Source organism: Crotalus tigris, unplaced genomic scaffold (assembly GCF_016545835.1).
Source record: "Crotalus tigris isolate CLP2741 ecotype Arizona unplaced genomic scaffold, ASM1654583v1 scf7180000018553.2237530, whole genome shotgun sequence".
Classification (NCBI taxonomy): Eukaryota; Metazoa; Chordata; class Lepidosauria; order Squamata; family Viperidae; genus Crotalus; species Crotalus tigris.
In genome coordinates this window covers 1,010,899-1,036,399 of record NW_024097074.1, presented here as the reverse complement: position 1 = coordinate 1,036,399, position 25,501 = coordinate 1,010,899, and the positions used below count along the sequence as shown (strand labels likewise).

Genomic DNA, 25,501 nt, shown 5'->3' with positions numbered 1-25,501 from the left:
AACGCAGGCAGTCCTTGACTTATGGCCCACAAATGAGCCCAAAATTTCTGTTGCTAAACGAGACATTGGTTAAGTGTGTTTTGCCCCGTTTTGTGACCTCTCTTGCCACAGTCATTAATCACTGCACTTGCTAAATTGGGAACACGGTTGTTAAGTGGATCTGGCTTCTCTCATTGACTCTTCTTCTTGCCATAAGGTCGCATAAGGGGATCGCGTGACACCCCGGGACACTGCGACCGTCATAAATGTGAACCAGTTGCCAAGCTCCTGAATTTTGATCATGTGACCGTGGAGGATGCTGCAAAGGTCAGCAGTGTGAAAAGCGGTCGTAAGTCATTTTTTTCAGTGCTGTTAACTACCAGCGGTCACTAAACGAACTGCTGTAAGTCGAGGAGTACCTGTATATTAATGTAAGGATCAAAGGTCCACCTAGAACAGGGGTAGGCAACCGTGGCTCTTTTATGATTCGTGGACTTCAACTCCCAGAATTCCTGAGCCAGCCACGCTAAGGGAAAAGGGAGAGGTTTCCAAGCTGAGCCAGGCTGGCTCAGGAATTCTGGGAGTTGAAGTCCACGAGTCAGAAAGCGGCCTAGGCCTAGGCCAGAAGTAGGCAACCCTGGCTCTTTTATCACTCATGGACTTCAACTCCCAGAATTCCTCAGCCAGCCACACTGAGGGGAAAGGGAGAGGTTTCCAAGCTGAGCCATGCTGGCTGAGGAATTCTGGGAGTTGAAGTCCACGAGTCATCAAAGAGCCAAGGTTGAGGACCCCTGATATAGGGCAGGGGTGGGGAACCTTGGCTCTTTTATGACTCGTGGACTTCAACTCCCAGAATTCCTGAGCCAGCCACGCTGAGGGGAAAGGGAGAGGTTTCCAAGCTGAGCCATGCTGGCTGAGGAATTCTGGGAGTTGAAGTCCACCAGTCATCAAAGAGCCAAGGTAGACTACCCCTGACCTAGAAGTTCTATCCCTACCACCAGACAGATGACAGGAAAGTCCACAATCCAGATATAAATCCGAAATGTTCAGGTCGTTGGTGTTTAAAAGGATAGCCAAGCCATCCCGACAACCTCTTCCTCTGTGAGTTTTACAAATTCTTCTTTTAACGATATCAGCCTTCCAAGGCAAATACTGTAGTTGATTTGCCTGTGGTGAATCACCTATTATTTAATTTCGCCCGATAATTCCGTTAAGAAAAGCAGGAACAGTTATCCTCTTTCTTCCCCCCAAGGCAGGTGCATAAAATCAACGCTGAATCCTATAATGCTCAGTAATCATTGACAAGTTTCCCTATTTCGTTTTCTCAAGCGACGCCCCTGTGAAGTAGGACAGAGCCTCTCTCAGGGCGCAGATGAAGATGGGTGCAGGAAAAGATTGGTCCAAAGCCCAGGGACCCTAAAGACATCCTCCTGGATATGAGAAAGGACTTGAACACCGACAGGGCAGCAATAAATTGATCATTTATGGGGTTATTCAATTATTCAATGTATTTATTTTCGTAGAATTTTGGAATGACAGGGAGTTACTACTGCAACCCAGTGGAAATATATTGTTTACTCCAGCATTTTTTTTTCCTTGTTCTTATATAACACACACACACACATACACGCATATGTGCGTAAACGTGCATGCACAGGGGAGTTGTCTAAACTTGCACCCACTTGTAAATCTTTATATCAACATTACGGAAGTGTGCATGAGCCAGCCTGCCTGCCTATCTCTAGCTATATATCATATATCTTTCTTTCTTTCTCTTTCTTTCTTTCTTTCTTTCTTTCTTTCTTTCTTTCTTTCTTTCTTTTTTGAAGTGTGCTTTAAGAATCTTTGCTTCAAACCCTTTTGCACCTTCATGGGTAATCCAAAGGGAATTCACTCATCCCAATATCTATCTATCTATCTATCTATCTATCTATCTATCTATCTATCTATCTATCTATCTATCTATCTACCTACCTACCTACCTACCTACCTACCTACCTACCTACCTACCTATCTAGCTTACTGCAGGATAACTTTAATGCATCCATGCAGGGGTGCAAATTGTCGTTACCCCACAGAGTGGTTTACCCAAACATTTACAGCCCCCCCCCCCAAATCCATTCTCCAGGTCCAAAACCCTGGCCCACAGCTGCCAAGGACGGTCCACCCCATGCAAACTGTATTCAATTTCCCTGTGGATAATCCCGAAGGACAACAAAACCCCCAGACCCTGAACCCGATTATAAAGAAAAAAAAAACAGGTCAAACCAGAGTTACACCGCCTAAAGTTCAACTCCATCCAGAGAGCAAGCAAGGGATTGGGGGGGGGGGAAACCCCACACGTTTCCGCTTTGGGAAAAAACTTCCCCTGCGCAGTTAGAAAAGACGGGAGGAAGCCAGTGAGGCTGAACCTCTGGTGATGGGCAAACAGAGGGGGGCAACGTGGGTTCCCCTCACCCAGCTACTTCCAGCAGGCCGTCCCCATCCCAGACTTACATCTGGGCTGAGCAACGGAGGAGCCCCCCCCCAGGCCGCCTGTGTCCCAGATTTACATCCAAGCTGACCCCCCCAGGCCACCCCATCCCAAACTTACGTCCAAGCTGAGCCCCCCAGGCTGCCTATGTCCCAGACTTATGTCCAAGCTGAATCCCCCAGGCCGCCTGTGTTCCAGACTTACATCCAAGCTGAGCCCCCCCAGGCCGCCTGTGTGCCAGACTTACATCCAAGCTGAGCCCCCCAGGCCGCCTATGTCCCAAACTTACATCCAAGCTAATCCCCCCAGGCTGCCTGTGTCCCAGACTTACGTCCAAGCTGAGCCCCCCAGGCTGCCTGTGTCCCAGACTTACATCCAAGCTGAGCCCCCCCAGGCCGCCTATGTCCCAAACTTACATCCAAGCTAATCCCTCCAGGCCGCCTGTGTCCCAGGCTTATGTCCAAGCTGAATGCCCCAAGGCGCCTGTGTCCCAGGCTTATGTCCAAGCTGAATGCCCCAAGGCGCCTGTGTCCCAGACTTACGTCCAAGCTGAGCCCCCCAGGCCGCCTGTGTCCCAGACTTATGTCCAAGCTGAATCCCCCAGGCCGCCTATGTCCCAGACTTACGTCCAAACTGAGCCCTCCCAGGCCACCTGTGACCCAGACTTATGTCCAAGCTGAATGCCCCAAGGCACCTGCGTCCCAGACTTATGTCCACGCTGAGCCCCCCCCATCCCAAACTTACGTCCAAGCTGAGTCCCCCAGGCCGCCTGTGTCCCAGGCCTATGTCCAAGCTGAATGCCCCAAGGCGCCTGTGTCCCAGACTTACGTCCAAGCTGAGCCCCCCAGCCCGCCTGTGTCCCAGACTTACGTCCAAGCTGAATGCCCCAAGGCGCCTGCGTCCCAGACTTACGTCCAAGCTGAGCCCCCCAGCCCGCCTGTGTCCCAGACTTACGTCCAAGCTGAATGCCCCAAGGCGCCTGCGTCCCAGACTTATGTCCACGCTGAGCCCCCCCATCCCAAACTTACGTTCAAGCTGAGTCCCCCGGGCCGCCTGTGTCCCAGACTTACGTCCAAGCTGAGCCCCCCAGGCCACCCCTAACCCAGACTTACGTCCAAGCTGAGCGGCGGCGGGACTGCCCTTCCTGCAGGCGCCGATCAGAGGCTCCTCCGAGCCGGGCAGGCAAACCAAGAAGAAGAAGCCGCCGAGTCCGCAGACGGCGCCCTTTCCCCGCCCCTCAAGCACCGGCTGCCCGGCGTCCCCCTCCTCCCCCGCGGACGGGGCTCCGAGCTCAGCCCGGCGGTCCCGGGACGAGCAAGGCCGGCCGGCCAGCCCGGCTGCGGAGTCCTCCCGGAGGGTCGCGCTTCCCCGGCACCTGCCCCGGCAGCTGACTGGCTGCAGGCCTCGCCCAGCGCGCAGCCGGCTGGGGAGGAACCGCGGGCGGAGCAGGCGCGGCTGGGCAGGGCCGCCGGGCTGGACTTTGGCCAGGGAAAATCTCAGGAGTTGGCTCGGACTTTCCGCATTTCCTTACCTGCCAATCCAACGCCAAAGTATAGAAGGAGAAGGAGGAGGAGGAGGAGGAGAAGAAGAAGAAGAAGGAGAAGGAGGAGGATAAGAAGAAGGATGATGATGATAATAATAAGAAGAAGAAAAGGGGAGGAGAAGAAGAAGAAGGATGAGAAGAAGAAGAAAAAGAAGAAGAAGAAGAAGAAGAAGAAGAAGAAGAAGAAGAAGAAGAAGAAGAAGAGAAGAAGAAGAAAGAAGAAGAAGAAGGAGAAGAAGAGAAGAAGAAGAGGAGGAGAAGAAGAGAAGAAGAAGAAGAAGAAGAAGAAGAAGAAGAAGAAGAAGGGAGGAGGAGGAGGAGGAGGAAGGGAAGAAGAAGAAGGGAGGAGGAGGAGGAGGAGAAGGGAGGAGGAGGAGAAGAAGAGGAAGAAGAAGAAGGAGAAGGAGAAGAAGGAGAAGGAGAAGAAGAGGAGAAGAAGAAGAAGAAGAAGAAGAAGAAGAAGAAGAAGAAGAAGAAGAAGAAGAAGAAGAAGGAAGAAGAAGAAGAAGAAGAAGAAGAAGAAGAAGAAGAAGAAGAAGAAGAAGAAGAAGAAGAAGAAGAAGAAGAAGAAGAAGAAGAAGGATGATATTAATGAGAAGGATGATGATGATAATAATAAGGATGATATTAATAATAATAAGGATGATAATAATAATAATAAGAAGGAGGAGGAGGATAAGAAGAAGAAGGATGATGATGATAATAAGAAGAAGAAGAAAAGGGGAGGAGGAGAAGAAGAAGAAGAAGAAGGATGATATGAAGAAGAAGAAGAAGAAGAAGAAGAAGGGGAGGAGGAGGAGAAGAAAAAGAAGAAGACGAAGAAGGATGATAATAATAAGGATGATGATAAGAAGAAGGAGGAGGAGGAGGATGATATTAAGAAGGATGATGATGATGAGGAGGAGAAGAAGAAGAAGAAGAAGAAGAAGAAGAAGAAGAAGAAGAAGAAGAAGAAGAAGAAGAAGAAGAAGAAGAAGAAGAAGAAGAAGAAGAAGAAGAAGAAGAAGAAGAAGAAGAAGAAGAAGGTACCGTGTAGGGTCTCCTGCTTGGGGCAGAGGGGGTGGGGGGTTGGACTAGATGACCTCCAAGATCCCTCCCAACTCTGTTATTCTAATTCAGATAGTCCTCAACTTACGGCCACAATGGAGGAGCCCCCAACAATTATGCTTATATCTGAGTGAGAAATGTGTCGAGGGAGTTTTGCCCCATTTTTATGACTTTTCTCTCCACCTTTGTTAAGCGAATCAGTGCGGTTGTTACGACAAAGATTAAAGAATGTTATTTAAATGCCGGAGAGCATCACAGATTAATAATATATTTGATCTCTCTCCTCCTCCTCTCCCTCCCTCCCTCCCTCCCTCCCTCCTCCTCTCCCTCCCTCCTCCTCTCCCTCCCTCTCTCCTCCCCCTCCCTCTCTCTACTCCATCTGTCCTCCCTTCTCCCCCTCCCTCCATCTCTTTCCCTTTCTCCTCCCCCTCTCCCTCCCTCTTCCCCCTCTCCCTCCTCCCCTTCTCCCTCCCTCTCCTCCTCTCCATCCCTCTCCTCCCCCTCCCTCTCTCCTCCCCCTCCCTCCCTCTCTCTACTCCATCTGTCCCCTTCTCCCCCTCCCTCCATCTCCTTCCCTTTCTCCTCCCCCTCTCCCTCCCTCTCCCTCCTCCCCTTCTCCCTCCCTCCCTCCCTCCCTCTCTCCTCCCCCTCTCCTCTCTCCCTTCCCCTCTCTCCTCCCCATCTCCCTCCCTCCCTCCCTCTCTCTGTATGTGTGCATGTATTGTGCTCTATACAATGCCAAAGAGACAGCTGAAGAATTAATATGCAAGGGTGAAATCCAAGGTCAGATCTGCATTATTCAGAAAGGATAGGATTGAACTGCCAAAAGACACTGAAGCTATCGCAGTAATATCACAGAAGCTGCAGTTTAGTCGGCTGATTCTATTTGCGGATGACCAAAAACAATAGTTTTGAAACAAGTGGATTTTCTCTCTTTTTTTTTTAAGATGCTAGCTATATAGACCTGACCAGGTGCCATCTAGAAGAGGCGTTTCCTTCTTTAAGAAATACATCTTTAAGCAGCATCCTGGTCTTGGGGGGCCATTACCAAACAAGCACCTAAGGATTTGCCAATAGATGGGGATTGGCAAGGCGGTGTTCGTTTATTTGTCCACTGGTTTTGTTAACATTTGTAAGGAAGAAAGCGCTAGAAGTGGTTCTCGTTGAGCGACTGCCTCATTTAGTGACTCTCTGTAATTGCAACAGTGATGATTTTGGACCTTTCCAACTCTGTATTTTGCATTCTGTGAGCTTAAAGATAAGAGTACAGACATGGGTGTGCTGACTTTAAAAAAAAAAAAGAAATGAAAAAAGGAATCATCATAGAGTGACATCTACTGGACAGGTAGAAAATAAAGGAGTCTTATTTAGCCATTATATCTGTCAGAAGATAAAAAGAAAAATCTGTGTAGATACCCAGCATATTTTATATTTTATTTTATTTATTTTAAGGTATTCATCGTACCAAAATTACAAATTCAAAAGAGCAAAACGAAAAACGAATTAAAATGGGACAAGGATCGTAGGCAGATTGGAGCCGTTACGCGCTTAGTAACCTCTTAGGGACCTCTTAAATATGGGGTGAGGTTTTGCGGACGTGAATTTTAAAATTATAACTCTGAAAGTTAGTAACTGAGACTACTGAATCGGGGAAGATATTCCAGGCTTTAGCTACTCTGTTTATGAAAGTTGAATTTTTTTACAACTGAGTTTAAAGCAGTTGCTTGCACCATTATGGTTAAAACTAAAATAAGTCATTTACAAGTAAAACTTTACTATGTACAATTTTGCATATAATAGCTAAGTCTGACCGGAAGTGTTGCAGTTCTAAGCCATCTAAATCAGGAATTTTAAACCTGGTAGCATAAAGTATTCTATTATGGAAAAGATTTTTCTTGTAAAATACGTACTTTGAACCAGGGGTCTTCAGACTTGGCCCCTTTATGGCTTGTGGACTTCAACTCCCAGAATTCCTCAGCCAGGCATGCTGGCTGAGGATTTCTGGGAGTTGAATCCACAAGTCATAAAAGGGCCAAGTTTGAAGACCCCTGTCCTGAACTCACTCAATTGTATTAATGTAGAATATGTGGTAAGGGTTCCAAGCAATTGAGCTGTATTCTAAAACTGGCCTAACATAGCTCTAGTAAGCAATACAGTATTTGCAGAAAAGAAAAAAAAACACTTTATAGAATTAAATTAATAAATACTGTATCTGTAATTTTACATCTTGGCATTTCTTGTTTAACACCTTCAAATTTAAATTTTTACTGGTTATTTTTGTAATGAGTATCATTAAAAGAACGGGTAGTTATTTTTAAAGCAATAGTAGCGGCGGTGGTCAAGGGGAAAACAAAATGAATCCAAATCTGCGCATAATAACAAGTTTCTAATAATTGCAAGGTTTTTTTTTTAATTTCCTCAAAAGGAAGGAAGAGATTAATATGGAAAGAAGTCCTTAAGCTATAATTCCATACGTTCACATTCTCACAGTGAAACTTTGCAATAATTTGTCGTTCCTTCTTTGCAACGAAGTTTGGGACAGTCTCCAAATATAATATGCTAAGAACATAACTAGAAGCCAGGAGACATCTGATGTTGGCTGAATTTAAAAAAAAAAACAAAAACTAAGCCAAGCCAGACTTGGTTAATGTAAACTGGTTTGAGTAGTTTAACAAACATTGTGGGAGAAGGCGGCAAATGTTGTAGAGATGGAGACACTTTGCACTGAGTTTGATTTGATGGAACATGATTTTTTTGTGCAAAAAGATGCAGCAGCGTTTGTGCTGAGGTTCTCCTTAAATCCTTTGATAGGATTAGAGGATTGAGTGATAGGATGGCCTGCATTTAATTTCAGATAAGGACAATGGATTCTTCTGAAACTCATGATTTTAAGAATTGAGAACACTAACACTTTTGAAGACTAGAGATGTAGACATAGATATGGAAAAAAAGAGATAAAGAGCTAGAGGTAGTGAGGACACATCTTTTTGAGTGAAAGGACTGTTTTACTTCCATTTGGTCTCCGTTTTCCAATTATATGAGCAAAATAATTTCTGAGAGGTATCTATCGATTCAAATGCCTTGCTGAGCATAAATGCTGAATATAGGTTTAATATGTTGTATCTTTGTTAAGACTATAATTATATTTCTATATATTGTCAAGGTTGTGTTGTTTTTGTTTATGTGTGTATAGATAGTAATGGGCCAAAAGCCCTATACTCTTTGTTAGCCTTATTATCCTCCACTAATTCCTTCTGAAAAACTTTCTTCCATAAATTCATCGCAATTTCCCAAAAAATGAATCGCAATTTCCAGAAATGAATTGCAAGTCCCCAAAACCAATCACAATTTCCAAAAATGAATAATTGCAATTTCAAAAAAATAATAATAATCACAATTTCCCAAACTTCATCCCGGTTTTCAAAAATTAATCAACACTTTCCTGAAATTAATCTAGGAGCAGAATGAAATGGCAGTTCCTTTATCTTGAACCAGCTGCCCATTGTTACTGTTAGATAACCCTCATATTCCGCCATTTTGAGGCCATAATTCCATGCCAACCATACTTTTATTATCTTTATTGATCCCACTTACCTTCTAGACTACAAAGCCCTAGTAATTATACATTGTTGGGCCCAAAGATAATAGGAGGAAAGAACTGTAGGCTACCTATCTAGTTCAGCCTTCTGCTCTGTGCAGAAATCGACCAAACCCAAAACTGATAAGTGACTTTCCAACCCCTTTGTGAACCTACAACTCTTAGGAGAAGCTACCAATGATCCAGACTGAAGGTTCCATTGCTTAACAACTCCTGCAACCAGAAATTCCCGATTTGAATTTCCATTCTTTTAATTTCAGCAATTTTACTGTCCTGTTCTCATTTTCAACAGAGAATAAGTTCCACCCATGACAGTGACAAGGATTTATTTTTTTTCTAGAAATTTGTAGGCCTTTATGTTCTCTTCCTTAGCTGCTTTCTTCTTCCTCCTCCTCCTCCTCTTCTTCTTCTTCTTCTTCTTCTTCTTCTTCCTCTTCTTCTTCTTCTTCTTCTTCCTCTTCTTCTTCTTCTTCTTCTTCTTCTTCTTCTTCTTCTTCTTCTTCTTCTTCTTCTTCTTCTTCTTCTTCTTCTTCTTCTTCTTCTTCTTCTTCTTCTTCTTCTTCTTCTTTTTCTTCTTCTTTTACAATCTGAAGGCTTTATGGAATCGACAGTTTGTTCATTTTTATATTACATTTTTATAAGGATGCAAGGACCTGCCTTGTAACTCCTTATTTCACTAAGGACCCAGATAATTCTCATTTTTCTAGGTTTAGCTGTTATTATCAGACCAGGATGATTCGGTTCCTGTAAACAGAGCCAAAATATGCTACGTTGCTTGTAAAACCAGTCGCAGTTTGATTGAATTGATGAACATCGTAAACTATGCTACGGTATTTTTTTAATATGCTATTAACTTGTCAAATTCTTTTGACCTTTGCAAGTTGAGTATGTCCATCCTTTTTTTAGGCCTGAAAGATCCACACATGAAGGTTCAGTAAAACATATTACTACAAGCCTATATACAGGAATTTTCTCAACTTAACCAGCACCTGGTTAAGTTAGATAAGGCCCTTATCTACTGGCCCAGTAGTACTCAAACGAAATTAGACTTGCTTGTGGCTATGTAGGGATTCTAGGCTGATCCCTTTTAACTCTCCCCCCAGTTCTGCCATTCCTTCTCCTACACCTTTAACCGTCCCTTCCAAACCGCTTTCATCCTAGTATAGGTATAGGTTCTCCTGCTTGAGCAAGGGGCTGGACTAGAAGACCTCCAAAGTCCCTTCCAGATTCTATTCCATTCTATTTGCAGTCATCTGGACCTGTTCCAACTTCTCGAAGTCCTTTTTAAACTGTCTTTGCCCAGAATTGAACACAGTGTGTTATAAACAGTATAGAATACAATGGAAGTATTGTCTCCTGTTACCTTTTAGTAATAGTAGTAAAGTTGGAAGGGACCTTGGAGGTCATCTAGTCCAACCCCCTGCTCAGGCAGGAAACCCTACACCATTTCAGACAAATGGCTGTCCAGTCTCTTCTTAAAAACTTCCAGTGTTGGAGCATTTACTGCTTCTGGAGTAATGCAATACTTCTACTGAACTAACGCATAGGATTCCAATAACCTTTTCAGTTGTTGTCACACTGCTTGCTCCTGTTCAGCTGGTGGTCTATTGATAGGCCAGACTCTAGATCCTTCTCAGGTGTAAACTAGGTGCAGCAGTCCTGTATCGTTGCATTTGATTTTTCCTAAATCATGGCTCAGCATGGAAACCTCTCCCTTTCCCCTCAGCGTGGCTGGCTCAGGAATTCTGGGAGTTGAAGTCCACCAGTCATAAAAGAGCCAAGGTTGCCTACCCCTGGTGTAAGCTCTGCCTTGGGCAGGGGGTTGGACTGGAAGACCTCCGAGGTCCCGTCCAGCCCTAGGACTGTATGTTATAATCTCAATAAGGTCAGTATGAACTTTCTTGTGGATTATCTGGATTATCCAGTGGAGCAAACAGGAACAGAAGATTATTATATTAAGCCATACCTAAGAAAGATCTTCCTGAGGAAGGAAGACATGTTGGCTGAAATCCCGACCTTCAACGGATCCGGTAAAGGGATAGCTGAGGAAAGACCTAGGACAGGGTAAGCAACCTTGGCTCTTTTATGACTTGTGGACTTCAACTCCCAGAATTCCTGAGCCAGCCACGCTGAGGGGAAAGGGAGAGGTTTCCAAGCTGAGCGATGCTGGCTGAGGAATTCTGGGAGTTGAAGTCCATGAGTCTTGAAGGGGCCTAGGCCTAGGCCAGAGGTAGGCAACCTTGGCTCTTTTATGATTCGTGGACTTCAACTCCCAGAATTCCTGAGCCAGCCACGCTGAAGGGAAAGGGAGAGGTTTCCAAGCTGAGCGATGCTGGCTGAGGAATTCTGGGAGTTGAAGTCCACGAGTCATGAAGGGCCCATAATTTCTCCATACTGGCTCAGGAATTCTGGGATTTGAAGTCCACGAGTCATAAAAGAGCCAAGGTTGCCTACCCCTGACCTAGGATGATTTTTTTTTGTGGGGGGGGGGGGCAAGTCCATGAAACACTGCAACACCAAAGAGCTTAAAACTTATTGAACATGCATCATGGAGACAGTCTTCTAATTTGCAGTTGACAAAGTATATCCTCAGATTCACCCAGATTGAGATGTTGAGTTATCTGGGAAAGGAAATGTTACGTTCGAAGTAGCATGGAGTGCAATTCCACAGCCCCAATTCCAAATTATACACAGCCTTAAAGTCTGTTCAAGTCCAGGAGTTAATTTATAACCCACCAAAGAGCTGTCAGAATTGATAAGGCTTAGTTGTAATCCTAAGAACACGCTGTACCTATGTCCCGTGCCAGGGCATTTTGAAACAAAGTTTGCGTTCTTCCGAAATAAGTCTTCTAAGTCAAAGGTGTCAAACCCGCCGCGTCGTGTGACGTGTTGCGACGTATTGCAACTTTTTTTTTTTCCACTGCCGGAGCTGGAGTGAGCAAGGCCTCCGCATGAGGCAACCAGCCCGCGGGCCTGCAGTTTGACACCCTTGTTCTAAGTGAATTAGCTGGGCACTCCTAATTTACTTTGGACTGGCTACACCTTGGTCTTAGATGGCTCTCTCAGCACAGAAAGTGCCCCGGAGTAGAGCACTTGGGGTCTCCAAAATGGGCAACTTTAAGACTTAAGCATGACTGGGGGAATTCTGGGGGTTGAAGTCCACAAAGTTGCCAAGTTTGGAGACTGGGTTGGGGAATTCTGGGAGTTTGAAGTCCACAAGTCTTAAAGTCGCCCAGTTTGGAGACCCCTGGAACAGAGCGAAGCTTAGGCCTCATTGAGGCAGAACCTAAAACCCCCAAGGTTGACTCCAAAGCCAACCCCTCCAACTTCCTAGGAATCACAAGCTGGAACAGAAGGGTGTTTTCTGCCTCTCCCTCCAGATCTCCCTGCTTTGTTGGAACCCCAGAGGGTCACTCCGCGACCCCACGTCCCCATCCTCCCAGGAAGGCCTTCTGCTGGCTCCTGGGGGGGAGGAGGGGGAGGAGGAGAAGATGAAGGAGAAGGGGAAGAAGAAGAAGGAGGAGGAGGAGGAGAAGAGGGAGAAGGAGGAGAAGATGAAGAAGAAGGAGGAGGAGGAGAAGATGAAGATGAAGGAGGAGGAGGAGGAGAAGAGGAAGAAGAAGAAGGAGGAGGAGGAGAAGGGGGAGAAGGAGGAGAAGATGAAGAAGAAGGAGGAGGAGGAGGAGGAGGAGAAGAGGAAGAAGAAGGAGGAGGAGGAGGAGGAGGAGAAGGGGGAGAAGGAGGAGAAGATGAAGAAGGAGGAGGAGAAGATGAAGATGAAGGAGGAGGAGGAGGAGGAGAAGGAGAAGAGGAAGAAGAAGAAGGAGGAGGAGGAGGAGGAGAAGGGGGAGAAGGAGGAGAAGATGAAGAAGAAGGAGGAGGAGAAGATGAAGATGAAGGAGGAGGAGGAGGAGGATAAGGAGAAGAGGAAGAAGAAGAAGAAGGAGGAGGAGGAGGAGGAGAAGGGGGAGAAGGAGGAGAAGATGAAGAAGAAGGAGGAGGAGATGAAGAAGAAGGAGGCGGAGAAGATGAAGATGAAGGAGGAGGAGGAGGAGGAGAAGAGGAAGAAGAAGAAGAAGGAGAAGGAGAAGAAGAAGAACCAGCCAAGCTGAGCAAAGCTGGCCAGTAACTCCGGAACCCTCTTCAAACCACCACCTACTTACTCCTCGGAGTTTCCGAGGGGCTCTGCTACTCCAGGGGCGGGGCTTCTCCGCCGTGACGCAATTCAAACGGGCCAATCCACTCAAGCCAAGGCTCCAGATAGGCGTGAGGCTCAGCAACCTCCCCGCAGGGGCTTTAAAAAGAACTCCATTTTGTGCCGGCCGTCGGGCAGGAGGAGGAAGAGGAGGAAGAAGAAGAAGAGGAGGAGGAGGAGGAGGAGGAGGGCGTGGTGCATCGTGCATCGCTCGGCGCCTCCGCCCGCCCTGTTGCAGCGCAGAAGTTGCGCCCCAAAGAGAAAGCAAGAAGGCGAAGGAAGAAAAGAAAGTGACTCTCGGCGGGGAGGAGGAAGAAGAAGAGGAGGAGGAAGAGAAGAAGAGGAGGAGGAGGAGGAGGAGGAAAAGAAGAAGAGGAGGAGGAGGAGGGCTGATATTCCTGCTGCGAAGTCCTAGCTCGCAGGAGCTGCTGGCCGGCCGCTGGCGGCGCTGGAGAGAGAGGCCGCGAGCCAGCAGCAGCAGCACCAGCCGCCGCCGCCGCCGTGGCGCTAGAGCCGGCATGAAGCCGGCGGGAGGAGGCGGCGGCCTCGGAGGAGGAGGAGGGAAGGCGGCAGGGCTGCCTCCGCCCGCCGCCCCGGGCTCCGGCCCGGCGGCCTCGGAGAAAGTGGTGCACTCGCGCTCGCAGGCCCTCTTCGGCAGCGGCACCAAAGCGCTGGGCGACGCCTTGAAGCAGCTGCTGCCCCGCTCGACGGCCTTCATGAGCTCCGACGCCGAGCTCTGGGACTTCCTCTGCAGCCTCAAGCACGAGTTCTCGCCGGTCATCCTCCGCAGCAAGGACGTCTACGGCTACGCCTCGTGCCGCGCCGTCGTGCCCGACCTGCCCCGGGGCTGGGCGGCGGGGACACGGGCCGGGGCCGGGCCCAGCGGCGGCGGCAGAAGAGAAGGAGGAGCCGCCAACAACAAGGGGAAACGCCCGCGGAGCGACGCCAAGAGCCGGCGAACGGGAGGCGCCAAGCGAGCGGCCAAGAAGCGCCGGCAGGACGGGCTGAGCGCGGCCCCGACGGCCCCCGACGAGCCCGGGGCTTGCGAGGGGCGGCCAGACCCGCCACGGACGCGTTTGGAGGGGGACGGCGGCGCCCCCGAGGGAAGCCGGAGGGCGGCTGCAGCGGCGGCGGCGGCGGCGGCCTCCTTCCCGCCGGTCCGGGTGCGCGGCGACATCTGGAAGCGGCGCGACTTGGAAGCGGCCCGCCGCCGGGCCCAGCGCCTCTTGCGGGTCAACCTGACGCCCGTGGTGAAGCTGCGCCGGATCCCGGGCCTGCCCTGCTGCTGAGAGGGGCCTCTTCCTCATGCCCGGGGAGGGGGAGAGGGGAGGAGAGAGAAAGAGGAGAGACGGCTTCAGAAGACCCAGGAAGACCCGTGTCAGCCCGCCCGTTTACACATCCTCGTTTTTGGGGCTGGGACGGCATCGTCCTTTTTTTTTTTTTTTTTAGAAGAGACCGGGCGCTGCACTTTAAAAAGGGCCGAGACGGGGGCTGCCACCCGCCGCCCCCTTTTTTTTGGTTGTTGTTTTTTTTCCCCTCGTCTCCCCGTCCTTCGCTGGTGGCTTTGCCCGCCGAATCTAGCCAGAGAAACGGGGAATCGGTTCGTCCGGATCGCGTTCCAGCCCGAAGGGGGGGGGGAGGGAGGGAAATAATAATAATAATAATAATAATGCAAACTTGCTGAAGTCTTGGACTTTCGCTTTCTTTCCCATTGGGCTACCTCACTTTTTCTAAGGAAGCACCGTTAAACTTTCTCTTTCTTCCAAAGAACTGCCTTTTGCTTAGCCCAGGGGTAGGCGACCCTTGGCTCTTTTAGGACTCGAGGACTTCAACTCCCAGAATTCCTGAGCCAGCATGGCGCAGCTTGGAAACTTCTCCCTTTCCCCTCAGCGTGGCTGGCTCAGGAATTCTGGGAGTTGAAGTCCACGAGTCATAAAAGAGCCAGGGTTGCCTACTTCTGGCCTAGGCTGCTCTATGACTTGTGGACTTCAACTCCCAGAATTCCTGAGCCAGCATGGCGCAGCTTGGAAACCTCTCCCTTTCCCCTCAGCGTGGCTGGCTCAGGAATTCTGGGAGTTGAAGTCCACTAGTCATAAAAGAGCCAAAGTTGCCTATCCCTGGCCTAGCCGCAATAAAATGCCAATCCGGGATTGTTGCTTTCCTCTCCACCCGCCCACCTACCCACCCCCTTTATTTTTTTATTTTTTCCTTTTTTAAAACGTGGCCAGCCGGACTGTTGAGGATGAATCTGACCTTTGTACTTATTGCACTATATACTCAGGGTTGTTGGAATATGTGAAGGGTTTTCCAGTTTTCTGGGATGAGACGGCATCAGCTTTTTTGACCAAGGACATTTGAGGAATGGAAACTTTAAAAGACTGATTCCCATAGTGCAAAAATATATATACATATATATTTCGTGCTGTTTTCACACACACAGAAAAACCCTTTTTTATTATTTTTGTAATCTGGACTCGATGGGGCACCATTTTGAGATGGTAACGTGATGATTTGTAGGTAATAAAAAGTTTTATAGTTGGAATGAGCTAGTATTCCCCCCAACGGCTTCAAGAGATGCATTGTATTAGATACACTCAATTTTATATCGACTTTTTGCTTTAGAGAATCTCTTATTGACTGAAGTAAAAAAACAAAAAAAGTAATAAAATTTAAAATTGGAATGTGCAATTTGCGGCATAGTTTATGGGGGGAACCGATGCACTGTTTGCGTGGCGCTAGATTCAGGTGGACGTTAATAGCACTATTGACCTGCTCAACTTTGGGGACGGGAAGCGAAACGGTCGCAAGTGTGAAAAATGGTCATAGGTCACTGTTTTCAGTGCTGTTATAACTTCAAGCGGTCACTAAATGAACGACTTAGCAGTGCCTTACTAGGATACCTTAGGGTGGTATACTAAATTGAGAAGTCCAAGATTTGGGGGGGGGGGGGATGATAAACCAATTTCATCCTATTTCTAAGGGAAAAAATTGCATGATAAATCACTGGGATGGAATCCCTGGAGGGAGCAGGAAAGATCCAATCTAGAACTAAGGAGAAATTTCCTCACAGTGGGAACAATTTTATCGGTGGAACAATTTGCCTTCAGAGGTTGGGGGTGCTGCATCCATGGAGGCTTTTGGGAAGAGACTGGGCAGCCATTTGTCTCGGATGGTATAGGGCAGGGGTCCTCAACCGTGGCAACTTTTAAGACTCGTGGACTTCAACTCCCAGAATTCCTGAGCCAGCATGGCTCAGCTTGGAAACCTCCCTTTCCCCTCAGCGTGGCTGGCTCAGGAATTCTGGGAGTTGAAGTCCACGAGTCATAAAAGAGCCAAGGTTGCCTACCCCTGGTATAGGGTCTCCTGCCTGAGCAGGGGGTTGGACTAGAAGACCTCTGTTGTGTACATATGCATTACTGTCAGTAGAAAAGGTAGATATCGGTGTTCATTTTCCCATGAATTAATTACCCTGGTTGCTCCAGCTAATGTGGCTTTGGGCATATTTTTGTAGATTGGGGGCTAATAACCAAGTCCAAATTGGAGCAGTGCCTGCTGTAGCATGTCTAATAACAGCTCAAGAAGGAACATGATCAGCAAAAAAACTTCTTTGGAAGACAATTTTTTTTTTAGCACAGGAGCCATTTGAGGAAATGCTAAACAGCATTAAATTCTACCTGAAGGGTTTTTTGTTTCCCAGTTAGTGTGGATCTTTGCCAAAGATGTGGAAACTAAGTTAACGGACTTGGAAACCTGGTTTAGAGCTTAAATCTGAAATTAAGAATGATCCCTTCTGATCCAACATCATTTTGCTGTTTGGTAGCAAAACCCATGAGACATAGCGTGATTGGGATTGTAGCTGGAAGGGACCTTGGAGGTCTTCTAGTCCAGCTCCTTGCTCAAGCAGGAGAACCTATACCATCTCAGACAGGTGATTGTCTAGTCTCTCCTTAAAAACCTCCAGTGATGGAGCTCCCACGATTTCTGGAGGCAAAAGCTGTTCCACTGGTTGATTGTCCTCACTGTCAGGAAGTTTCTCCTTAATTCCAGGTTGCTTCTCTCTTTGATCAGCTTTGAACAACCTGCCCCCCTCTTCTTTGTGGCAGTCCTCAGATATTGGAATATTGGTATCATGTCTCCCCTATTTCTTGTTTTTGAGACAACAATTTAAACCTACTAGTTTCCTCCTGGTTTAGTTAAGTTGCTCACTTAACGACTGCCACAAAAATAGTCATAAAATCAGGCGGTCATTTAGTCACCTTAACAAATAATGGTTTTAAGTCTTTCCATCATATAGACCAGTGGTTCTCAACCTGTGGATCGAACGACCATTTCACGGGGGTCGCCAAACAACGCAGTCCGCCATTTTTTTCCCCTTTTCCTTAGCTGTGCTACTCCCTTTTATCCTATTGGCTTTTGAAAGCCAATAGAATAGACTCTCTTGAATAGAGTCTAATTCTATTGGCTTTCCAAAGCCAATAGGAGTTGTCCAGGCTGTCTCTGCCCTGCTGAGCCCGCCAAAAGTCCCATTCTGCAAATGGTGCTGGACCAGTTGAGTAGTCCTCGGCTTACGACCGGTTGAGTAGTCCTCAACTTACAACCGGTTGGGGGTCGTGGCATTAAAAAGGTTGAGAACCACTGATCTAGACAGGCATGTTAAATAATTCAGATCTACCACCAGACTGGACAGCCACTTGTCTGAAATGGCATAGGGTCTCCTGCCTGAGCAGAGGGCTGGACTAGAAGACCTCCAAGGTCCCCTCCAGCTCTATTCTATGATATTCTACTCCAAGAGAAATGCTCACGATTGGTTCATTTTCATTATCTCAAATCTTAAAAATTCATAAATGTGCCCCATATGATAGTAGAGATTCCTAGCAAGGCCCTTTTCAATTTCTGTGGATCTTGTGCAAGTTTTTCCATGTAACTCTAAACTCTTCCTCTTCTAGAGGTAATAATTAGTTGACTTTTATGCACTCTGAGAGATTCCACCTTCATATATTCAGAGATTCAGATTTACATGGCTATTTTCTTCCAACTTGAACAAATAATCCAGTATTACAGGATTATTTCAAGTTGTGGGGATTGTCTGCTTCTAGGCCTCTAAGCAGGATTACGTTTTCTGTCGCTGGGATGAGACGGTGCTGATTTCCCACAGTTGATGCAACTGTAGTGCTGTATCGCGTGCCTGCCTACAAAACTATTCTACGGATCATCCAATTTCATTCCAGACTCTAGTTGCCAAGTCTTCCTCATTAGAAGTTGACAGCTACCCAAGATCATATTTATGTGCCCCTGTCAAGATTAAATTGATAATGGGCTAAATCTGTTTAGTCTGTTCGGAGAGAGACAAATACTTTAAGGCAGGGGTAGGCAACCTTGGCTCTTTTATGACTCATGGACTTCAGCTCCCAGAACTCCTGAGCCAGCCTGGCTTAGCTTGGAAACCTCTCCCTTTCCCCTCAGCGTGGCTGGCTCAGGAATTCTGGGAGTTGAAGTCCACAAGTCATCAAAGAGCCAGGGTTGCGTACCTCTGGCCTAGGCCTAGGCCGCTTTCTGACTTGTGGACTTCAACTCCCAGAATTCCTGAACCAGCCTGGCTCAGCTTGGAAACCTCTCTTTCCCCTCAGCGTGGCTGGCTCAGGAATTCTGGGAGTTGAAGTCCACGAGTCATAAAAGGCTACGATTGCCTACCCCTGCTTTAAGGCAAGTCATTTCATCACCCAGTTATAGCAACACTTCAGTCAAAATTCTGCATCTATAAAGGAGAATATTGGTAACTCAGGACTGAAATGAAGGGAATTTGGTGGTCTCCGAGCTGGGTGGTTTTCTTGCAGACGTTTCATTACCCAACTAGGTAACATCATCAGTGCTAAAAGGGAGTGGGGGTTTGCTCCCAATGTATATTCTAGTGGCTGGCCCTGTCTGTGTTGGTGGGGATGGTCTTAAAGATTCTTGGGTTATTTACTGTTAGCCTGTTTGTCTTGAGTTGATGATACCTTGACTGGGCTATTGTTTACTTGATCGTTGTTGTGATGTTAATCTTGGAGTTAATCTATGCACATCTGAGTGCTGATGGCTAGTAAGGAGGTGTTGTTCCCTTTTTGGCTTGATGATTATGTCTTTTGCATAGATGAATTCCAAGATTAATCTATCAAAGATCTTGGGAGTTTGGAAAAAAAATTCAGAGAAGAGCAACTAAGAGAATCAAAGGCCTGGAGACTAAAACATAGGAAGAACGGCTGCAGGGATTTGGATTTGGCTAATCTAAAGAAAAGAAGAAACGGGGGTGACATGATAGCAGCGTTCCAGTATTTGAGAGGCTGCCACAAGGCAGAGGGGGTCATGTTATTCCCCAAAGCACCAGAGAAACAGTGGTTGGAAAATGACCAAAGAGAGAAGCAACCTGGAATTAAGGAGAAACTTCCTGACAGTGAGGACAATTAACCAGTGGAACAGAAGTTGCCTCCAGAAATCGTGGGCGCTCCATCACTGGAGATTTTTAAAAAAATGCTAGATCAGTGGTTCTCAACCTTTTTAATGCCGCGACCCCCAACCGGTTGTAAGTCGAGGACTACTCAGCCGGTCGTAAGTTGAGGACTACTCAACTGGTGCAGCACCGTTTGCAGAATGGGACTTTTGGCGGGCTCAGCAGGGCAGAGACAGCCTGGACAATTCCTATTGGCTTTTGAAAGCCAATAGAATGAGACTCTATTCAAGAGAGTCTATTCGATTGGCTTTCAAAAGCCAATAAAATAAAAGGGAGGAGCACAGCTAAGGAAAAGGGGGAAAAAATGGCGGACTGCGTTGTTTGGCGACCCCCGTGAAATGGTCGTTCAACCCCAAATGGGGTCCTGGCCCACAGGTGGAGAACCACTGGGCTAGATAGTCACTTGTCTTAAGATGGTATAGTTTCTCCTGCTTAAGTGGGGGGCTGGACTAGAAGACCTCCAAGGTCCCTTCCAGCTCTACTCTCTATATAAGATTAACATCAGAACAACAATACCCTAATCAAAGAACTACCAAACTACCTAACCAAAGAATCTCTTAAGACCACGCCAGGGTAAGCCACGACATTATAAACTGAGAGCAAACGCCATTCCTTACTAGCACTGATGCTGTTTGGGTAAGGCAGTGTTTCCCAAACTTGACAATTTTAAGGCATGTGGACTTCAACTCCCAGAATTCCACAGCCAGCAATGCTGGCTGTGGAATTCTGGGAGTTGAAGTCCACATGCCTTGAAATTGTCAAGTTTGGGAAACACTGGGGTAAGGAAACATCTGCAAGAAAACAGCCAAGCTCAGAGAGCACCGAGAACTCCCGCATCCATTTTACCTCATGTGGGATTTACACAACTACCAATCCAAAATATTCATAGAACCAATATTCACAGTTACAAATCAAAGATGTATGGGTCCAGTTTATAATGTATAGAGTACAGGTCCAAAAAATAGTTTTTGGTAAGGACAAGGACATAAATCACCAAAGGAAACCAGGATTCAGCCCTTTTCAGGAAGCATCCTTTGGCGGAATATGGTTTGTATCCTCTTTCAGCAAAAGTTCCTGGGAGTGGAATTCACAAAATCAAAGCGGATGCTGATCTCATGGATACATTTGGTTAATTCATGGTTTATTGGACAAGGCTCAGCTGATTAGTTTCAAACATTAGGCTGTTGTATAAACTATTGCTTAACATTATTTTCATTTTCCACTTTATAATAGTTACTTTCATCTAAATCAGTGGTTCTCAACCTGTGGGTCGGGACCCCATTTGGGATCGAACGACCATTTCCCGGGGGTCGCCAAACAACGCAGTCCACCATTTTTTCCCCCTTTTCCTTAGCTGTGCTACTCCCTTTTATTCTATTGGCTTTGGAAAGCCAATAGAATAGACTCTCTTGAATAGAGCCTAATTCTATTGGCTTTCAAAAGCCAATAGGAATTGTCCAGGCTGTCTCTGCCCGGCTGAGCCTGCCAAAAGTCCCATTCTGCAAACGGTGCTGCACCAGTTGAGTAGTCCTCGGCTTACGACCGGTTGAGTAGTCCTCGACTTACAACCGGTTGGGAGTCGCGGCATTAAAAAGGTTGAGAACCACTGATCTAAATAGTCTTCATGCCAAAATGATGGCATCAACAAATATTTGTATTTTTGTCTGGTGTTCCATTTGGGGCCAAAGATTTTTTTTTCCATAGTTCATCCCTCTAACTCAGGGGTCCCCAACCCCTGGTCCGTGGACCAGTACCGGGCCACGGCATGCCAGCAACCAGTCCGCGCAAATTGGCAAAGCCCCATCCGTGGGATGCAGGCAACACACAAAACCACACACCCCTCCGGTCCGCAGAAAAACCTCTCTCCACGGAACCGGTCCCTGGTGCCCAAAAGACTAGGGACCTAAATTGTAGAGGGTTGTCCAAGTTTGTGTGTATAATTCTATATAAGTCTATATAAGTGCTATAGCTCTGCTGTTAATCACACAATACGTTAAAGCAAAACCAGACCGCGTTACGGTGTAATACGAAGTATGGACCTGCCTATGCTTTTAAACCCCATTGTTGTTCAGCTACCCAAAGAGACAAAAGGCAGAGGGACTGAACTTTCACAATATTTCTATGAATCGCTCTTGTGTGCCTTTATAGAATTGAGCTCTTCAGCTCCTGGAGAAAGAATCAAAAATCTACACAACAACCAAGAGTTCACAGGCTCTTTGCTAAGGTTTGATCCCAGGGAATGACAAAAGTTAAAGGGAAGCCAGCCCTGGGGTTTTGTATAAAAGACTAGAAGAGGATCTTTTCCTGAAGACCTCCTTTCAAATGCTAAGTAGTGACCCCAACTACTAAATTGGGTAGTAAAGGGCCTAAGAAAGGTCTTCTATTATTTTCCAGGGTTTTCTGTTTTCAACAGAATTGCCCAATTCTTTACAAATGCTTACAGGATTTTGTTAAAGAGTTCTTACCTGTCTAAAGACATTAACCACATTATGGACTATGCAAAAGAGACAATCAACCAGCCCAAAAGATAAAAAAAAAAGACTTTTAGCACCTCTCCACCACCAGCAATCAGCACTCAGATCAGCATAGATTAGCTCCAAGGTCAACTTCAGACCAACAATCAAGTAAGCAACACCCCAATCAAGAAACTTCCACAGAGCCATTAGTAAACAGCCCAACTAAAGAATTCCTAAGATAGCCCCCCCCACACACAGAGAGACAGGCAAGACCCCAGAATATAAACAGACAACAAACAGCATTCCTGATTAGCACTGATGATGTTACCTAGTTGGATAATGAAATGTCTGCAAGAAAACCCAAGTTCAAATCTCACCGGCTCAAGGTTGACTCAGCCTTCCATCCTTCCGGGGTAGGTAAATGAGGACCCAGATTGTTGGGGGCAATGTAAATATATATATATATATATATATATATAATATATATATATATATATATATATATATATATATACATATACACATTGCTTACTGGTGTACACCGCTTAGAGAGTGCTTGCACTTAAAGCGGTATATAAGTCTCATAAATAAATAAATAAATCAAGGACCCACAGTCCTCCTCCTCCTCTCCATAAATCTCACTCCCTTCTAGCATTGATGATGTTACCTAGTTAGGGTCATGAAACGTCTGCAAGAAAACAAGCCAGCTCAGAGGGAGCGCCAAGGACCCCTCATGTTCAATTACTGTGATATTTCTCGGTAGGGTTTCATGAATTCTTTTAAGTCGTCAAATACATATTTCCTCTCAACCCATCTTCACGTCCTAGGACCTAGGTCAAGAATTTCCGGTGAGTAAGCTGACACATGCATGAAAAATGTGCCATATGCTGCAGATCTGCTTAATGGCCTTGAGAGATACTTCACTCTCACAATATTCATTGTCGGTGAAAAGAACATTCAAGGACTTTTTGGTTGAGCTGGAAAAAGATCTGTTTATTTCAAGGCTACCGGGCCCGACTTCCTCAGATCCTGTCTGACTCACTCATCCAAAAGGCTTTCTTTCCTTGTTAATACTAGCATGCTTCTTTCAGATGCTTTGAGTCTAAGGCCATTTTTTTTTAAAAAAAAGTATTCACCTACTTTAAAAGATGGATTTGCCCCTTCTGGTTAAGCAGGGCAGGTTCTCCTCAAGTGCATTTCTGCTGAAGCTTTTATGGAAATCAATTCATGTGGGATGATTAGGCTCCTGTTTTTACCCCCAAATCTGAAATAAACTGCATTATTCGAGGAGAAAGGATTAAGAGACTCTCCATATGATCTTTAGTGAAAGGACTCAGAATAAAGGTAGTTTAATTTCTACCATGCAGATCAACGTCTATGGAGATTTTCAATCACCCGGGTCATGGCTGTCCCAAAGCTGCTTTATTCCAAAAGGCAATGGGACTTTCTTGAGTTTTTTTTTCTTTGAAAACGTTTCACTTCTAATCCAAAAAGTCCTAGAAGGAGAGTGTTGGGGTTTTTTTTGAAAAAGATTAGAATAGAAAAGAGCTGAAAGGGACCTTGGAGGTCTTCTAGTCCAGCCTCCTGCTCAAGCAGGAAAATTTATATCATTTCAGACAAGTGACGTCTATAGAGCAAAATGGACATCGCCAACACATTTGGAGTGCTGGGGTATGGCTAGGAAGGCACTGATTTTTCTAGCCTGCCCTATCTATGTTTCCTGGTAAAATACATGGGAAAATCCCATTGGAGGTAAATTCCACTTAGGGTTAGGGTTAGGTCACCATGAACTCATGGAGCAAAATGGACATCACCAACATATTCAGAGTGCTTGGGTATGGTTAGGAGGGCACTGACTTTTCTACGCTGCCCTATCTATGTTTCCTGGTAAAATACATGGAAAAATCCCATTGGAGGAAAATTCCACTTAGGAGGGCACTTACTTTTCTAGGCTGCCCTATCTATGTTTCCTGGTAAAATACATGGAAAAATCCCATTGGAGGAAAATTCCACTTAGGGTTAGGGTTAGGTGACCGTGAACTCATAGAGCTAAATGGACATCGCCAACAAATTCGGAGCGCTTGGGTATGGTTAAGAAGGCATTGACCTTTCTTGACTGCCCTATCTATGTTTCCTGGTAAAATACATGGGAAAATCCCATTGGAGGGAAATTCCACTTAGGGTTAGGGTTAGGTCACCCTGAACTCATAGAGCAAAATGGATATCGCCAACATATTCAGAGTGCTTGGGTATGGTTAGGAGGGCACTTACTTTTCTAGGCTGCCCTATCTATGTTTCCTGGTAATATACATGGGAAAATCCCATTGGAGGAAAATTCCACTTAGGGTTAGGGTTAGGTCACCGTGAACTCATAGAGCTAAATGGACATCGCCAACAAATTCGGAGTGCTTGGGTATGGTTAGGGGGGCACTGACATTTCTAGGCTGCCCTATCTACGTTTCCTGGTAAAATACATGGGAAAATCCCATTGGAGGAAAATTCCACTTAGGGTTAGGGTTAGGTCACCATGAACTCATAGAGGAAAATGGATATCACCAATATATTCAGAGTACTTGGCTATGGGTAGGGGGGCACTGACATTTCTAGGCTGCCCTATCTACGTTTCCTGGTAAAATACTTGGGAAAATCCCATTGGAGGGAAATTCCACTTAGGGTTAGGGTTAGGTCATCCTGAACTCATAGAGCAAAATGGATATCGCCAACATATTCAGAGTGCTTGGGTATGGTTAGGAGGGCACTTACTTTTCTAGGCTGCCCTATCTATGTTTCCTGGTAATATACATGGGAAAATCCCATTGGAGGAAAATTCCACTTAGGGTTAGGGTTAGGTCACCGTGAACTCATAGAGCTAAATGGACATCGCCAACAAATTCGGAGTGCTTGGGTATGGTTAGGGGGGTACTGACATTTCTAGGCTGCCCTATCTACGTTTCCTGGTAAAATACATGGGAAAATCCCATTGGAGGAAAATTCCACTTAGGGTTAGGGTTAGGTCACCATGAACTCATAGAGGAAAATGGATATCACCAATATATTCAGAGTGCTTGGCTATGGGTAGGGGGGCACTGACATTTCTAGGCTGCCCTATCTACGTTTCCTGGTAAAATACTTGGGAAAATCCCATTGGAGGGAAATTTCACTTAGGGTTAGGGTTAGGTCATCCTGAACTCATAGAGCAAAATGGATATCGCCAACATATTCAGAGTGCTTGGGTATGGTTAGGAGGGCACTTACTTTTCTAGGCTGCCCTATCTATGTTTCCTGGTAATATACATGGAAAAATCCCATTGGAGGAAAATTCCACTTAGGGTTAGGGTTAGGTCACCGTGAACTCATAGAGCTAAATGGACATTGCCAACAAATTCGGAGTGCTTGGGTATGGTTAGGGGGGCACTGACATTTCTAGGCTGCCCTATCTACGTTTCCTGGTAAAATACATGGGAAAATCCCATTGGAGGAAAATTCCACTTAGGGTTAGGGTTAGGTCATCATGGGCTCATAGAGGAAAATGGATATCACCAATATATTCAGAGTGCTTGGCTATGGGTAGGGGGGCACTGACATTTCTAGGCTGCCCTATCTATGTTTCCTGGTAAAATACATGGGAAAATCCCATTGGAGGAAAGTTCCACTTAGGGTTAGGGTTAGGTCACCATGAACTCATAGAGCAAAATGGACATCGCCAACAAATTCGGAGTACTT

The 25,501-nt window shown here is 46.2% G+C and overlaps 1 protein-coding gene across 2 annotated transcripts in view; it reads right to left on the bottom strand.

The window, feature by feature from the left end:
• Positions 1–13,764, bottom strand: part of PIK3CG (phosphatidylinositol-4,5-bisphosphate 3-kinase catalytic subunit gamma) — a 36,425-nt gene extending 22,661 nt beyond the window's left edge. The window contains exon 1 of one of the 2 annotated variants that reach the window (XM_039354467.1): positions 12,804–13,764. In XM_039354467.1, the coding sequence (XP_039210401.1) occupies positions 12,804–13,616 (813 nt within the window). In that variant the 5' untranslated portion in view covers positions 13,617–13,764. Of the gene's footprint in view, positions 1–3,564; positions 3,886–12,803 lie in introns of those variants that run through there. The other variant, XM_039354469.1, reaches the window with a different exon arrangement.
• Positions 13,765–25,501: the final 11,737 nt, after the last annotated feature.